The sequence below is a fragment of the Halichoeres trimaculatus genome, unplaced genomic scaffold (assembly GCF_033239565.1).
Source record: "Halichoeres trimaculatus isolate MK-OKI-2021-1 unplaced genomic scaffold, fHalTri1.1 fHalTri1_scaffold_5, whole genome shotgun sequence".
Lineage (NCBI taxonomy): Eukaryota > Metazoa > Chordata > Actinopteri > Labriformes > Labridae > Halichoeres > Halichoeres trimaculatus.
Window position 1 is genome coordinate 3,205,046 of NW_027437183.1, and position 16,578 is coordinate 3,221,623.

Sequence of the window (16,578 nt, forward strand, 5' to 3'; positions counted from 1 at the left end):
AAAGTTTGACTTCTTGTCATCTACACCTGGATATCCTCGTTTTCCTCCCGTGATGTTTATCCTCATCATCTGACTGAAGCTCACCTGATCCCCTCGGCGATGGAGGTTTCTGCCTTCGGAGCAGCCTCCAGGTTCCACATCGACTCACTGCTCTCCCTCAGGCCGGCCGGCGCGCTCCTCACCCGGACAGACCCCCCGGAGCTCAGCCCGGGCAGCAGCAGCGGCTGCTCTGCGCCTCCTTCCCCGCGCAGAGAGCATGTCCCTCGGATAGAGTCCGCTCTGCTGTCCGGTCACCTGCAGCAGCTCCAGCCCCGCAGCGTCAGCTCCTCTTTTCTGATCCGGGACATCTTAGCGGACTGTCAGCCGTACTCGGACCCGGGACAGGTCTACTCTGACCAGGGACAGCTCTTTGATAACAATGGACAGCCTGAGCTTGAACCCGCGCCGTTCCAGTCCGGACCGGAAGAAGACTTTCAGGATAAAAGTCACAGCAGTTCGTCTTCTGATAGTGAGTGCAGAGGTAAGAGGGCAAATGAATAAAGAATATTAAATACGGACTCTAAAAATTAAAACCTACTTTTGTGAAGAGTTCTGAAGTCCAAATTGATCTGGATTAAGAAGTAAAAAAAAAAATCTGAAGCTCTTTTTTTTCATCCTTTATTATCGTAACTAGTATTTCAACAATTCATAAACAAAAAGAAGCAAAATATTCGTTAAAACACGAAACTATTTAGACTTAAAACCAAAGCTTTTTTGTTTTGTTAATGAAGTATATTATATTTAAAAAGGAAAAATTAAAGAGAACACTTTTATTTCGTTAATTCGAACAATATCAAAACCTTAATAATGATTTTTTTTTTTCGTTTTGTAGTTTAAAAATATTTCTCTCGCCCCCTTTGAAAGAATAAAAAAAGTATTTAAAAAAAGAACTGTAGCTACGATTTTAAAAAAAAAAAGCTCTGGTCAGATTTTATTTAGACTAAATCAAGCTCTTAATAATAATAATAATAATAATAATAATAATAATAATAATAATAATAATAATAATAATAATAATAATAGGCACTAAATTATGACTTTCTTTAATAGTTTTTATTCCGGATCAAACCAGCCTCTGTTTTTCAAGAGACATTTTTAACACCTCCTTAAATATTTATTTATTCTTCATTCAAACCTCAACAAAGCAGTAAACGCAGTAATGTTAATGTAGTCTTAACAGGACGTTTCTTTATTCACTCGGCTGCTGCTGTCTTTGATGGTTTTAATGTCGGAGCTGCTCATTTATTATTAATCATAAAGTGTCATTATCGAGAGGTGATGCTTTTATGGATTATTTCAGAGTCAGTTAAGCGTCATATTAATCCCAAATGTGCCAAACACGATAAAAAAAAATACAGTAGTCTTGATTTAAAAATGGATTAATTAATTTATTTAACTCGGACAGGCCTTCAGAAAGCTGGTTTAAATGTTTAAGGTGAATCTTGTGAAAATGTTTAAGGTTTAAGGTGTGTTAAATCGCGTTTAATTTTATTTTTTTACATTTAAAATAAGTGGGTTTATATCAATGTATGAATCAGTCAGTTTGATAAAACATAAAACTGATAAAAAAAAAATATTAATAAACGCATTTTTACAGTTTGAGGAATCGAAAAAAGATAAGAAAAAAGCTTCATTCAAATGAAAAACTGAGACCTAAACTTTGTAGCAGAATCCAGTTTTCAGTGTTTTCCCGGGCCTGAACGTCTTCCTGTCAATCACGCAGCTGTGGGCGGGGCCTCGGACCCGGCCTCGTGCCGTCTGAAGAAACCCCGGAAGGCTCGCACCGCGTTCAGCGACCAGCAGCTGTCCAGGCTGGAGAGAAGCTTCCAGAAACAGAAGTACCTGAGCGTCCAGGACCGCATGGAGCTGGCTGCTTCACTGCAGCTGAGCGACACCCAGGTCAAGACCTGGTACCAGAACAGAAGGTAAAACCAGTTCAGGTACCACAGGAGCACTTAACACCTGTCTGTCTGTTCCTGTGTGTGTGTGTGTGTGTGTGTGTGTGTGTGTGTGTGTCCAGTATCACTGCAGACAGACACATGTGACACATCTCTGGATTAATATTAAACACACTCTGATCAATAATTCAGCAGTGTGTGTGTGGTAATTAATGATCAATATTTAATGCAGAAACAAATCTGGAGCTTTTAGTGCAGAATCTCAAAGAGGACGCGGAGCGGAGGAGATGCTGATTTTTTATTTATTGATTTATTTTTATTGTTCCCTGACTGCAGAGAATCCTGCTCTCTGATTGGCTGGTGGTCTGGATTATTGTTTTGTTTTCTTTCCCTTAAACGTAGAAAAAAATAAAAACGCCATTCCTCTCTCCTCTCATGTTTCCTTCCTCAGGACGAAGTGGAAGCGTCAGTCAGCCGTCGGCTTGGAGTTCCTGGCTGAAGCCGGCCGGATGTTCCTGCCCACTCACTTCCTGTACCCTCCAACTCCGCCCACACTGGACATGTACCTGTACAGAAACCACGCCCACAACCATCACCACCACCCAGCTCCGCCCCTGCTGCCCCGCATCCTGACCCACACTGAACCGCACCCTCACTGAAGAGACCTGGGTCCTACTGTGATGACATGTAGGAAAGACTTTGTTCAAAGTTCCTGGAACTAAAAGATGGTACCAGACCCTATCCACAGCACTTAGCGTGAAATACGACAGATCAGACGGACACAGGAGAGCCTGGGAGGACGGTTAGTTGGCGGATTCGTCAACTCAGATTCTGAGACCTGACACTGAAGATTACTGCAGCACACGAACACAGAGCAGGAACTCTTTGGACCCGACTCTTTTCTTTCCTCCGGACAAAATAATAAACAAACTTTTTAAATAATGAAAGGTTAAAGAGATGTTTGTACAGACAGATTTTACACTTTCACTCCAGAAAATTTCCTGACTTCTACTTGAGTTTCTTTTTCAAACTCATTGACGACTGTCAGGATTTTTTTTATTTTTTTTTAAAGAGGGGGTATACTGCTCTCCCATGTGTCAAAAATTGATTCAAAGTAACAATCCTGGATGTTCAGACTTAGCATGTGCAGATATTCAGATGTTGAAGAAATCCCTGAATCTGAGAAATATCAAATGAGACTTGCTGTAGCGGGCTGGCCAATCAGAGTGAAGGGGGCCTGCTTTAAAGAGGCAGCAGCTCAGGCTGAAATAAAGGTTTTCCAAGACACCAGGGAGGGAAGAAAAGGGATTCGTTTTGAGCCGTAAGTCATGTAAAGATACTACGGGGTCACCAGAGGGACAGAATAAAGACTTAAAAAAGCACAATACCCCCTCTTTAAAGACTGTTTGAAGAAGTGGAGAGAGGCAGTGTCAGTTTGAATGTGGAACCAGTGAAGTTTTCAAGAAAATATTTGAATGTCTGCTGCTTTTCTGTTTCAGGTTTTTTACTTTGAAATAAAATGAAAATGATTCGTAACTCTCCAGCTCTTCTTTCTTTATCTTCACGGTGAATAATTAAAAACAGTTAAACCATAAACGGGTCTATGACGTCTGATCACACCGAGTCGTTCGTGGTGAATTCCTCTCGTCCGCAGACTGTTTTCCTCCATCTGAACATTTAATTCAGAATAAGAGCAATCAGCTGATGAAATATTAAGCAGCAGGTGAAATATTGATGCAGTTAAAAGGCAGCGATTACACATCAGAGTGACCAGAACACTCTGAATAAGAGCGGCACAAACAAACAGGCTTTTATTCCTCAAACCTCCACTTTCAAACTTCCACTTCTCCTCCACGTCTCACATTTATTTAATTATTTACACTTTTTTATTTATTTTTGATGCTTTTTGACTGCACCGCCCTTTAAAGTGGAAATATTTCCAAGATCACGGTCCACAGGGGACAGGAAGGTTCGGTTTTTCTGAGGCTGACGTGTCGACGGTCGGAGTGAGTCGAGGTCAGAGAGGAAGAGCATGAAACTCTGCAGCTGCACGGACACGGGAAAAAAAACACATCTCTGCGAATGTTTACATCTTATATTTTTTTATGGTCTTATTAGACTCAATATGAGCCTCATTCAGCGGAGGAGTCCAGAAAAATGTTGAGTTCAAGACATAAACGGTCAAAAAACGGACTGAACCGCTTCTATAGAGTTAGTAAATCTGCCAGCGAGGTGAGAAAATGTTCTTCGTGAGTTTCCGTATATTAAAATATTCTTATTTTATGTCGCTCCAACAATCACCACTGCATTCTGCTGAGGGAAAGACGTTGTTCTGTGAAAAAAGGTAAAAAAAGGTACAAAAAAAAAAAAAGTAAAGAAAGCAAAAAAGAATGGAAATAGAGAAGTTGAAAAGAAAAAAAAGATTGAAAGGAGGAAAAGTTAGAAACAGAAAATTAAAAGTTTCAAAGATAAAGAAAGAAAGAAAGAAAGAAAGAAAGAAAGAAAGAAAGAAAGAAAGAAAGAAAGAAAGAAAGGAGGAAAAGAAAGGATGGAAAAAACAAATGAAAGAAAGGAAAGAAGGAAAAACAGAAAGAAAGAAAGAAAGAAAGAAAGAAAGAAAGAAAGAAAACAAACAAAAGAAAGAAAGAAAAAAGAAAGAAAAAAAACAAAAGAAATAAAGAAAGGAGTAAAGAAAGAAAGGAAGAAATAAAGAAAGAGAGAGAGAAAGACAGAAAGAAAGGAGGAACAGAAAGGGGGGCTAAAACAAAAGAAAAAAGGAAAGAAGGAAAGAAAGAAGAAAGGAAAGAGAAAAAGAAAAAAGGAAATAAAGAAAGATAGAGAAAAAGAAAGTAAGAAAAAGAAAGAGAGAAAAAGAAAGAAACTAAAAAGATAATGAAAAATTAGATAAAGGAAAAAAACAAAACAAAACAACAAAAGAAAGGAGGTAATGAAAGAATAATGAAATAAAATGAAAAAAGAAAGAGAAGAAAGAAGAAACAAAGGGAGAGAAAAATGAAATGGAAAGAAAGGTTAAAAAGGCAAAAACAAGAGAGAGGGATGAAAAGATAGAAAGGTGGAGATAAAAAGAGAAAAAAAAGAAAATTTAAAGGTCTAAAAGGTAGGAAGAGGAAAGAAAACAGAAAGAAAGGGAAAGTATAGAGAAAGAAGGAAAACTAAGAAGTTAAAACAGAAAATAAAAAGAAAGGAAACAAAAAAAATTCAAGTAAGACAAAGACCTTTTTTTCCATCTTTACTTCGAAAATGTGAATTTCAGTCTCAGAAAGTTACTACCTCTATCTTCTAAACTCAAATTCAAACTAATTTTTCTTAAATTTCTGTTTTTTCCTCCTCACACTTCTGTCTCATAGAAATATTCTGTCCAAGCTCTCACTTCATTCTCATAAATTTAAGCTGTGTCCTCTCACAGCTCTACCTGACAGGAATCTCTTTGTGATAATTTTCATCTCGTTAGTCATGACGTCTTTTTTTCCAGGTTTATTTTTTTGTGAGCTTGTTTCAGCAGGTTTGAAATCACAGACGGATCTGGTTCTGGTTCTGGTGTTCACACTGACCCAACGCCTCCTGATGCACAAAGAGACGTCGATCAAACTTTATTTTCACGTCTTGTTGGTGTCGTTACCTCAGTTTACACCTCCTCTCTAACAGCTGCACAGTTTCTGAGCACGTTCAAAGTTTCCAGGAGGTTTCCAGGAGTTTCCAGGACTCTAGTCCGTCCTCCTCCCTGAACACATCGTCCATCAGTCAGCTGCTTCACCTCCTCATTTCTCCTCCTCCTCCTCCTCTTCAGCCTTCTTCTTCCTCTTCCTCCTCCTGCTCTCTGCTCCCTCCATCCCGCTGGAGAACTCGGAGCGGAAGAGGCTGAGCTCCCGCTGACCCGGGGAAAACCTGAGGACAGAGCCAGACCCAGAACCTGATCAGCATCACCTGAACGCACCACCACTGACCAGCCCCCAAAGGATGCTGGGAAACTGAACACACACCTGTAATTATGTCTCTGCTGACCATGTGTGCACACTACAAGCTGTGTGTGAGTGTGTGTGAGTGTGTGTGAGTGTGTGACAAGACCAGGTCCAGACACGCCTGCTGTGAGGAGCAGCTGTGAACAACAACAAACAAGAACACACACACACACACACACACACACACACACACACACACACACACACACACACACACACACACACACTGGGAGTAAACATGAGCGTGACTGCAGGGAGCAGCAGCTTTAATTATGTATAGGAGTGTGTGTGTGTTTTAATGTGTGTTTTAATGTGTGTGTTACTGTCAGACGCCTCAGCAGGAGGTGTGTGTTAATGAGCACACACACACGTGTCAGACACACAGGTGTGTGTATCCTCATGTTGAAGCTCAGGGTGTGTGTCTCACCTCTTCTCTCCGGCTCTGCTCGCTGCTTTCTTCGGGCTCTGCGCCGTGTTCTGCTCTCTGGCCCGGTTCTTCTTCTGGTTCTTGTTCTGGTGTTGGTTCCCCTTCACAAGTCCCGTGGTGGCGCTCAGGCCCTGCGGGGCGTCCCGGAGGCCGAAGCTCTTGGCGGTGTGTCCCAGGTGGAGGGAGCGGATGTGGAAGACGTGTTTGAGGTGTGCGGGGTAGGCGGTGTACGCTCGCAGGAAGGACTGCAGCGCTGATGACATCACAGGGACAGGCGTCAAAAAGAAGCGGCGTTTAAAAGAACGCCATGATGAACATCAAACATGACTTTCACTCACCTTTCTTGGCACTCTTCACCGACTGAGCGTCAGCGTGAACGAAGTTTTCAAACTCGGTCTGAAGAACCGTCGCTCGCTCTCGCGTCTCCTGCTCCAGAGCTTTGGACGAACTCTGAGGAGAGAGAAACCACATCAGTCTGGATCTGCTCCACGTCTGTCAGAAGTCGCCTCATGTCGCCATGGTTACCAGCTGAACCCTGCACAGGTCACTACTCGTGGTGTGTTAGGAAAAAGGAGATCTCTCTTTTTAGTGGAGTTCTTTATAACGTTTAATAAACTAATGGTCGCTGACTGGAACATTAGCAGGAATAAAGTACAGAAAAAAGGAGTGATTAAAAAAAAGGAAGATGATAGAAAAAAATCAAAGAGGGAAACAAAAAAGAAATATAGAAAGGTGAACTATAACTATTGAAATAAAAAAATAAAATAAACAAACAGATGCAGAAATAAGTAAGGGAAGGAACAAAAAAAGACTGACAAAGAAGGACAGAAAACAAGAGAAAGACCAAAAGGAAAGAAGAGGAAAAAAATCAGGAACTGAAAGGAAAAAGAGAAAGACAGAAAATCAACCGAGGAAAGACAGAAAGAAAAAGAAAGTAAAGAATACAGAAAAAAGGAACCAAAAGAAATAAAACAAATAAAATAAAAAAGAAAGGTATAAATGTAGAAATAAAATAAGTGATTAAAAAAATAAAAGTACAAAAGAAGAAAGAGGAAAGAAAAAGGAAGTAACTACAGATAAAAAGAAGAAAAAAGAAAGTAAGAAAAATATAAACAAGAAAAAAGAAAGAAACAAGATGGAAGTAAGAAAAAGGAGAGAAAGGAAAAAAGAACAAATAAAGAAGAGGTGAATGTTGAAAAAAAACAAGAGAAAAGAAAGAAGAAAGAGGAGAAAAAAAAACAAAAAGAGAAAGTTAAAAGGTACAAAATAGAAAAAGTAGATACAGATGGAAAGAGAAAGAAAAAAAAAAAGAAAAGACAGATAGGACAGATAAAGGAAGAAAGAAATTAAGCAAAGATAAATGAAAGAAAGAAAGACAGAAAAAAATCAAGAAAAAAAGGTCGAGAAGGAAACCAAAAGTTACAAAAAAGAAAAAAGGAAAGGAAAAACAACAACATAGATGGAAGGAAAGAAAAAAGAAGATAGTTAAAGAAGGAAAGAAGCAAAAGTAAGTGAGAGAAAGGTGAGGGAAGAGAACAAAAAGAAAGAAAAGAACAGAATCAAATAAAAATGATGGAGATGAGGGAAAAATGAAAAGAAGGGGGAAAGAAAAAAACAAAAAAATAAAAGAAAAAGGGGAAGTAAAGGATAATATAGAGGGAAAGGAAGAGAAAGAAATAACACAAAAAGAAACAAATTTAATGAAAAAACAGAAAGGGATCACAAGAGAAAGATTTAAAATACAAACGGAAGAGATTCAATCTGGGAAAGTTCACGGTCTGCGGCTGTTTGTGTTTACGTCTAATGCTCAACAGATGGACCTGTTTAAATAAAGGTTAATTCAAAGCCGTGTGATGATGTCACAGAGTCAGCTGACGAGATGGGAGCTGACGGGACACAAACATCAGATCAACACAAACACAGACTGAAAGCTGAACCTGCAGATTTCTGCTGTTTGAACCTGCAGCAGGACTTTCTTCATCACCCGCTTCAATGGGACTGTCTGCACCCATCCCTCGCCGAGCCGCCCCCCCGCCGCTCTCGCCGTCACTACCACTCTCTTTACTCGACAGGAACGCGGGATCAAAAATAAACCTTATCATCATCAGAGGAACAGCAGGTGGTTTCACAGTCTGAGTCTCTGCAGGCTCCGGGTTCAGACTGTCAGGAACACAGAGCAGATCCTGACCCGCTACAGCACCTGGGAGCTCAAACAGCGCCACATCAGAGGAAACCCTCCAATCAGAGACGCCGCAGGAACGACAAGCTCCTGAAAACTTTTACACACCTGGAATCCTTCCTTTCTTTATCCTCTAACCACAGAAACAACCAGAAACTTCCTTTACCTTACTGTGGTATTTGCCCCGCCCCTTATACGTGTCGTCCAGCATCAGACAGGAGAGAATGTCCAGCAGCTTCATCTCTGATAGGCTGGAACACAACAAGACCCGCCCACACGGTCAGAATCAGGAAGTAGACATAAACATGTACCCTACTGTCAATGTGGGGCTGCTCTGTGCTCTGATTGGTTGTTAAGGTTGTCAGTCAGCAGACCTGATGTCGTGATTGGCCAGCTCTGCGATGAAGGCGGTCTCTGCAGGAGTGAGGAAGAGGAGGCTGCTTCCGCTTCCTCCGATACGAGCTGTGCGGCCGACGCGGTGAACGTACTCTGCTGCCGCTGTTGGAGGGGTGTACTACACACACACACACACACACACACACACACACACACACACACACACACACACACACACACACACACACACACAAGTTACAAAATGCTAACTGCAGTTTTGTTGTATCCTAAATCTGCTCTTCTTTTTGACACCACCAGGGGGCGACCTCTTTGACAGCAAGATAAAATCTTCTCGTGTACAAAACTAAATTATTATTTGTTCCTTTTATTTACTTTTGTAAATGTTTAACAGAAAAAAACACAAGTATCCACAGTGATCATTAAATCATGAAGAAAATATTTGCATGAAAACATTTTATGACTGACAGAAAAGAGATTTCAACTTGTTCAACAGGGGGCACCACAATCAACTTTGAATAAATACCTGTATGATCCAGGTGACCTGAGGAAGGTCCAGACCTCTGGCTGCCACATCCTGAAACAAACACACACACACACAGGGTTTTATCATAACTTTATAAATCATAACACACACACACACACACATAGTTAAGTGTGAAACAGAAACACTGACCGTGCAGAAGAGGACTCCAGATTTAGACGCTGAAAACTTCTGAAAGACCTCCGAGCGCTCCTAGAGGAGAAAACAAACACACACACATTAAGTCAGAGAAATACTCAAACGTGGCTCTAAGTTATTACTATTCATACGTGTTTCTTTAACGGTTTGAAATATTTAATAAGTTAGTTTTTTTTTTAAATAAAAAATGTTTATACTGTGTTTTAAGTCCTTTTATTGTATTTTAAATGTCTTTTCTGGCAAAACAGCATCTATGCTTAATGTGTGGATTAAATCCATTTTGTAATGTATTAAATATGATTTAATGTATGTTTTTAAAATGCATTTTAAGCTGCTTAATTTGTCTTTTAAATACATCTTACGTGTTTCAATGTATTAAGGAGCCTCTTTGTGTTTAAATGTGACTGACTTGTTCTTTAAAAGCATTTTTGATGTCTTTTAAATGTATTTTGTCTGTTTTATTTGTGTTTTAAATGTCTTACTGGTGTTTTATGTGTTTTAAATGTATCTTCTATGCTTTTTAACTATTTTTTACATCTGTTTTAGTTTTTTCATGTAATAAAATTGTGTGTATGTTTATAATAATTTTATGGTTTGATATTCATGTGAATTTTAATTATATCAAATAATGTTTTTTAACTGTTTATATGTGGTTTCATCGTGTTTAAATATGTTTTAACTGTTTCCACTGTCTTTTATGTGCATTTAAAAGGTTATTAATATGAGTTTGACTGTATAGGAACTAATTTTTACAGTTTTTAATGTGCAGTAATGCGCTCAAATGATGTTAAAATGTTTTAATGGTCTTTAAATGCATATTTATTTTTTTGTTTTTTATAATGTGTTCATTTTTAATGGTTTTTTAAATATTTCTTCTATATTTTTAAAGTGCTTATATACTGTATTTTAAATGTAATTTTTTTGTCAGAACAGCATCTTTTATACGTTCAATGTGTGGATTAAAAGCATTTTGTATCACATTTAATTTGATTTATAAATGTATTAGAAGTTTTTTTTCATGTATTTAAAATGCACTTCAAGCCGCTTAATTTGTCTTTTAAATGGCTCTTGTGTGTTTGAATGTGTTAAAGAGCCTCTTCTTTGTGTTTTAATGTGACTAACTTGTTCTTTAAAAGTATTTCTGATGTGTTTTAAATTTATTTGATGTGTTTTTGTTGAGCTTCTTGTAATTAAAGTGTTATGATATGTTTTATTTGTGTTTTTTAGATGCATTTTTATGTGTTTTAACTGTTATTTTTTTAAATATTTTTTAGTTATTCTATGTAATATTTTATTATTTTTATCATTATTGTTTTTAGAATCTTATATTGTTATTATGTGATTTTTTTTTGTTTTATGTGGTTTAATGTGCCTTTATGGTGTTTCTTTTATAATGTTTTAACTTTTTTCTTTCAGCTGTTTTGTTTAAGGTGAATTAAAAATGTCTTTAATGTGTGTTTAATATTTTCTAAGGAGTTTTAATGTATTAAAACTAATTTTTACAGTCTCTGATGTGCATTAATACACTTAAATGATGTTAAAATGTTGTTTTAATGGTGTTCTGATACGTGTTTTAACCATTTTTAAATGCATTTTTAATTTTGCTGTTTTTTTTAAAACATGTTTAATGTTTTTTTATGTAGTTTCAAATGTACATTTTTAAAGTGCTTTAGATGTCTCGTATGCGATTTCAATTTGATTATGTCTTTTAAATTTTCTTTCATTGTGTTTTGAACCTGTTTTGATTCGACTGTTTGTCTTTTAAATTTGATTAAATGTGTTTTAAATCCGTCAGAGATGTGTTTCTTTAATGTTTGAACTGTTAAAGCGCTCTGACATTTCCCTTCCTAACATTAACGTCTGACATCAGTCTCACCTCCTGCTTCATGTTTCCATGGAGACGCATGAAGCTGAGCCGAGGCTTCTGATTCGTCGAGGGCCCTGAGAGGACGGAGTTGAAGATGGAGTGGAGGAACTCGACGGCTTCACAGCTGGAGACGAAGATGATGAGTTTGTTGTTCTGGGAAAACTGAAAGACAAAAAAAAAAGACGACTGACTCCAACTTCTACCTCCACCTTCAGATCGTTGTTTCATCCTCCATGTTTCGACGGCGCACCTTGCATTTGTCCAGTATGAAAGCAGCCAGACAGACCAGTCTGATCTTACTGGGAACCACCACCACAAACTGCTTCAGAGCCTCTGGTACAGCGAAGCTCTCTGATTGGCTGGCTGTGCTGAGGTCAGACGTAGGGACTGTGAGGTCAGAGGAGGCGGAGCCAGAAACGTGGATGCTGACTGGATCGTTTAAGCAAACATCTGCCAGTCGAGTCACACCTGAAACACAGAGGAAGCTTTGACGTTTCACGCTATGACCGGCGTCTGTGTTCGGTTCAAACGTTTGTTTCTGGACTCACCGTTAGTCAGCGTCGCAGACAGCAGCACGTTCTGTCTGCTCGGCCCCGTAGAGTTCAGACTGTTTAATATGACGGTCAGATCCTTCTCAAAGCCCAGGTCCAGAATCCTGAAGACACACACACGAGAACACACAGAGGAACGTGAAATAACAGGACAGAGACGGGGTTCCACTGGGCTCCCTTCTCGATCCTCTTTGGTTTTGATTCAGCAAGCTTCCCCCAGGCTCAAATCATCAAAAACAACAAAAACAACAAAGAAAAACTACTTATGACTTTAATCTGGTGTTTAATCTGGTGTTTACCGGTCGGCCTCGTCCAGGATCAGCCATCGGACGGCGCTGAAGGTGATGCTCAGCGTGTTTTTGATATGATCCACCAGACGTCCAGGAGTGGAGACCAGGATGTTGATACCTTTACGCAGCCTGGAGACACGTCAGACAGTCGGCAAAACAGTTTGACCTACAGCAACGTTCATCCACACGAAAAGAGACGAGGACGAGGAGGAAGAAGAGGCCAGAGAAGAGGAGGAGGAGGAGTATGATGATGCAGGAAAGTAAGAAAAAAAATCACTGTAAAGAGATGAACAAGAAGAAGAAAGGGAGGAAAGAAAGAGTAGAGAAGAAGAAGAGAATGAGTAGGAAAGAGGAGGAAATGGAGTATAAGAAGGAAGAAGGGAACAAAAAAGATGATGAGGAAGAAAAGGATATAGAAGAGGAGGAACAGGAAGACAAGGAAAGAAGGAAGGGAGGGGAGAACAATGATTAGGAGAAAGAAGAGGCCAGAGAAGAGGATGTGGATGAAGAAAAGGACAAAGAATAAGAAAAAGGGGGAGAGACAAAGAAAGAGAGTTTAAAAAAAAGACTGGAGAAGGATAAAGAGGAGGAAAGGAAAAGTGAACAAGAAGAAGAAGAAGTAAAGAATGAGTAGGAAAGAGGAGGAACAGGAGTATAAGAAAGAAGAAGGGTACAAATAAGATGATGAGGAGGAAAAGGATATAGAAGAGGAGGAAAGGAGTAAGAAAGGAAGGGGTCAACAATGATAAGAGAAAAAGAAGAGGCCAGAGAAGAAGATGTGGACGAAAAAGAGGACAAAGAATAAGTAAAAGGGGAGAGATGAAGAAAGAGTGTAAAAGACTGGAGAGGGAGAAGGAGGAGGAAAGGAAGAGTAAACAAGAACAAGAAGAAGAGAAATAGTAGGAAAAAGAGGAGGAAGAGGACTATAAGAAAGATGAAGTGGATGAAAAAAGATGAGGAAGAAAAGGACAAAGAAGAGGAGGAAGGAAGGGGTCAACAATGATGAGGAGAAAGAAGAGGCCAGAGAAGAGGAGAATTGGGAGTATGATGAGGAAGGAGAGCAAGAAGAAAATCACTTGAGAGGGATGAATTGGAGGCCAGAGAAGAGGATGTGGACAAAGAATAAGAAAAATGGGAGAGATTAAGAAAGAGAGTAAAAAAAGACTAGAGAAGGAGAAAGAGGAGGAAAGGGAAGACAGAAGAAGAAGAGAATGAGGAAAAAGAAGAGTGTGGAGAGGAAAAAGAGGAGGAAGAGGAGTATGAGAGGGAAGAAGTGGACAAAAAGATAAAACTGAGGAAGAAGAGGCCAGCGAAGAGGATGATGGGGAAGAAGAGGATGAAGAAGAAAAAGTGCAGGTGAGAAGGGATGAACTGAAGTCGTGGAGGAGAAAATAAGAAGGGGAGAAGTGAAGACGTAGAGGAGGTGAGTAGCGGGATCAGTACCTGGCTTTTTCTGCTTTCCTCTTCTCTCCTCCCATCAGCACACCTGGAACAATCCAGGTAAACGGCTGCAGAGAAAAAAAGACAATAATCCTGTTAAACACCAACATGACCTTTAACCCTGAAGTCCTCAGCTCTGATTTTCTGTCCTCTCACCTTCAGAAGCTTCTGGAAGGTCTGAAACGTCTGCTGGGCGAGCTGAGGGGAGAAGAAACAAACATTTAAAAACAAACTCAATCCCAACTTCAGCGTGAGAGAGAAGAGACCATCGAACCTCTCTGGTGGGGACGATGATGAGAGCCAGGGGACCGTCGGACCTGCTGATCTTCGGCTGGACCCCCTGAAGACTCTGGACCACCGGGACGGCGTAGGACAGGGTCTTTCCTGCAAAGACAGAATCAGGAAATAATGAAGATCATCCGGTTTCCTTTTAGCCAACAGTCGACCTTTATAGTCATGTGTCTCACCTGATCCCGTCTGAGACCGGACCACGGCGTCTCGTCCTGACAGGAGAGCAGGAATAGTCTGCTTCTGGACACTGGACACAAACACACAGGGTCAGAAACGAACGGGCGTGTTTGGGCTTAAACATGATGGGTTTCACTTTATGGATCAGATCTTGAGGAGCTTTCGGGGTCTCATTCTGGTCTTAGCAAATCCTCATCTTGTGTGGTTAACTCACCTGGTCACTGTGGAAACATTCAAGACTTTATTCAGGGTCGCCACCTGGAGGACAGACACCATAAATCACAAAATTAGGATTATAACTGAGCCTAAAACAAAGTCTCTCTGTGTGTGAGAGTGTGTGTTTGTGTGTGTTTGTGTGTTACCAGGTGAGGGTGAAGATCCAAGTCTGAAAATGAGTCACTGGTGAAAATCTTTTCTTTGACTTGAGAGACAGCAGGTCTGAAATAAGAGAAGAAGAAAAGAAGAAGACAGAGTTTGGAAGAGAAGAAAGTATTAAAAATCGTAAAATGAACCAATCACGGCCAGAGGTGTAACATCCTCAGCCAATCAGAGTATCTGCTGCGCACCTGTGGATCTCCGGGATCTCTGGGTTGTGTTTGAACAGAGAAGAAGTCCTGAGGCTGCTCCATCCTGCCTCCTTCACTCCATCCTTCTTCTTCTCCCACTCTTTCTTCTTCTGTGGTTTTAAGCTCTCTGCCTGCTCTGGTGATGACTGACACATGCAGAGATCCTCATTGAGACAGTTGTTTCTCTTCACAGCAGTGCAAACAGTGAATAACTGGGTGTGAGGTGTGTTCACCTGTGTATCTGCATCCTCTTCCTCCCTTTTTTCTTCTTCTGTGGTGTCACTGAGCTGCAGTTTTCTCTGTTTGAAGGGGATGCTCTTCTTCTGCTCCCCCTCTGAGGGGGCGAACCTCCTCTTCCCTGCCCGCTGCTTCTTCTGGAGGTTCAAACAGAGACACAAACTCAGCTTTGTAACATGTTGATAGTTGATTCATTTCATCGGATCCAACGCTAAAAACTGGTGGTACTCACCAGGGCCCATCTCTGCTGAGCAGTCAGAGGTTTCTTTTTCTGTGGTAATGAGGAGGAGGGGAAACTGCTCCTGATGTTCAGACACAGCTGCTTTTCTTTTGACATCATTAACACACCTGAAACAAACAGGTAAGAGAGATAACTGTACACGAACTCAAGCCAAACATCATGAAAAAGCTCTGAAATAATTTATCAACGTGTAAACAACACAGAACGACAAATGTGGGTTATTTTGAAGATTTAGCATAAATCTTGAGCTGTTTAACGATGACAGAAATACATCAAACCTAAGCCGAATTAAACAGAGACCCCTGTTGACGTGTTCAGGGTTAAAAGTCAGAGTTAATTCAGGTGTTTCAGCGCCACGCATGAGAGGAAAAGAAAAACTGACAAATTTCTGAATGGGGTTCGTCTTAAGATCAACCTCTGCTGCAGTTAGCATGTTTAGCAGCTTCACCTTCGACTTTAATCACAGTTAGGAAACACTTACGACCAAAATATACCGAAATGATACCAGGACCAGACATCCTACATATGTTTACTGACAGAAACACACAGAAACACGTGTGGAGGTGTGTGTAATGAGTGAGTGTGTGTGTGTGTCGCACAGGCTCTTTTGTGAACGATTAAGCTAGCATCATGCTAACAGCATTCCGTAAATAAAAACAGAAAAGAAAAAAGAAAAAGTTTGAGAATAACAGAAAAACACTCACCGTTACACGCTCAAAGCCACAACACGCGTGGGAAACTTTTCCTGGTGCGTCACTGAAGCCCCGCCTCATTCACAGCTGATTATACCGCACATGCGCAGTAGCCACACTCACGCTCCAACCAGAGGAAAGGCTCTGAATCACACACATATTTCGCATTTCACTTTGAATAATCTAAAAAAATGAGTAATTCTTTTACAAAACTACTTTATTAAGACAATAAAACCGGAAGTTGGTCTGTCACTATGGAGAAACAGGACAGAGACTTCTCAATGCATAAATATCTTCCATTAATCTCATTACAGCTTGAATATTCAATTTTTTTTCAGTGAGTTTTTGTTTTATTTCTTAAAATACATTTTAAGAAACACATTTATTAAGGAAATTCAATTACACGTAAACTACATTAAAGAGAGGGTTTTATACCCATTTGCAGACATTAAATTGTCTGATAGCGCTGTAGTAGCTTAACCAGACAGTTTTATTTATATCCAGCTGGTTTTCTTAAACCTATGTCTGAAACAAGCACATAGCACTTTAGAAGCCTCTCCTCACAGCTGCCAAGCTACTAAATCGTGTTTCTCTTTCCTGATAACCAATCATTTTTAAATGTTTTAAAACTTTGAGCATGCAAAGGGGAAGAATAAACAAAAACAAC

The 16,578-nt window shown here is 39.9% G+C and overlaps 2 protein-coding genes across 2 annotated transcripts; one reads left to right on the forward strand and one right to left on the reverse strand.

Annotated features, from left to right (window-relative positions):
• Positions 1-65: 65 nt before the first annotated feature.
• Positions 66-2,708, forward strand: barhl1a (BarH-like homeobox 1a). The gene is made up of 3 exons (XM_074670927.1): positions 66-520; positions 1,763-1,964; positions 2,389-2,708. Exons 1-3 carry the CDS (start codon positions 100-102, stop codon positions 2,594-2,596), a joined length of 831 nt encoding a protein of 276 aa, XP_074527028.1. The 5' UTR covers positions 66-99; the 3' UTR covers positions 2,597-2,708.
• Positions 2,709-5,186: 2,478 nt separating this feature from the next.
• ddx31 (DEAD (Asp-Glu-Ala-Asp) box polypeptide 31) lies at positions 5,187-16,073 on the reverse strand. The gene is made up of 21 exons (XM_074671365.1): positions 15,924-16,073; positions 15,211-15,326; positions 14,975-15,115; positions 14,742-14,887; positions 14,538-14,613; positions 14,390-14,433; positions 14,175-14,245; positions 13,982-14,091; positions 13,864-13,905; positions 13,711-13,775; positions 12,277-12,396; positions 11,975-12,081; positions 11,677-11,894; positions 11,436-11,588; positions 9,554-9,613; positions 9,404-9,454; positions 8,898-9,037; positions 8,690-8,774; positions 6,683-6,794; positions 6,345-6,597; positions 5,187-5,843 (listed from the first exon to the last, which is right to left on the reverse strand). The coding sequence occupies exons 2-21, from the start codon at positions 15,316-15,318 to the stop codon at positions 5,717-5,719; spliced, it is 2,229 nt and encodes a 742-aa protein (XP_074527466.1). The 5' UTR covers positions 15,319-15,326; positions 15,924-16,073; the 3' UTR covers positions 5,187-5,716.
• Between the last annotated feature and the right edge of the window lie 505 nt (positions 16,074-16,578).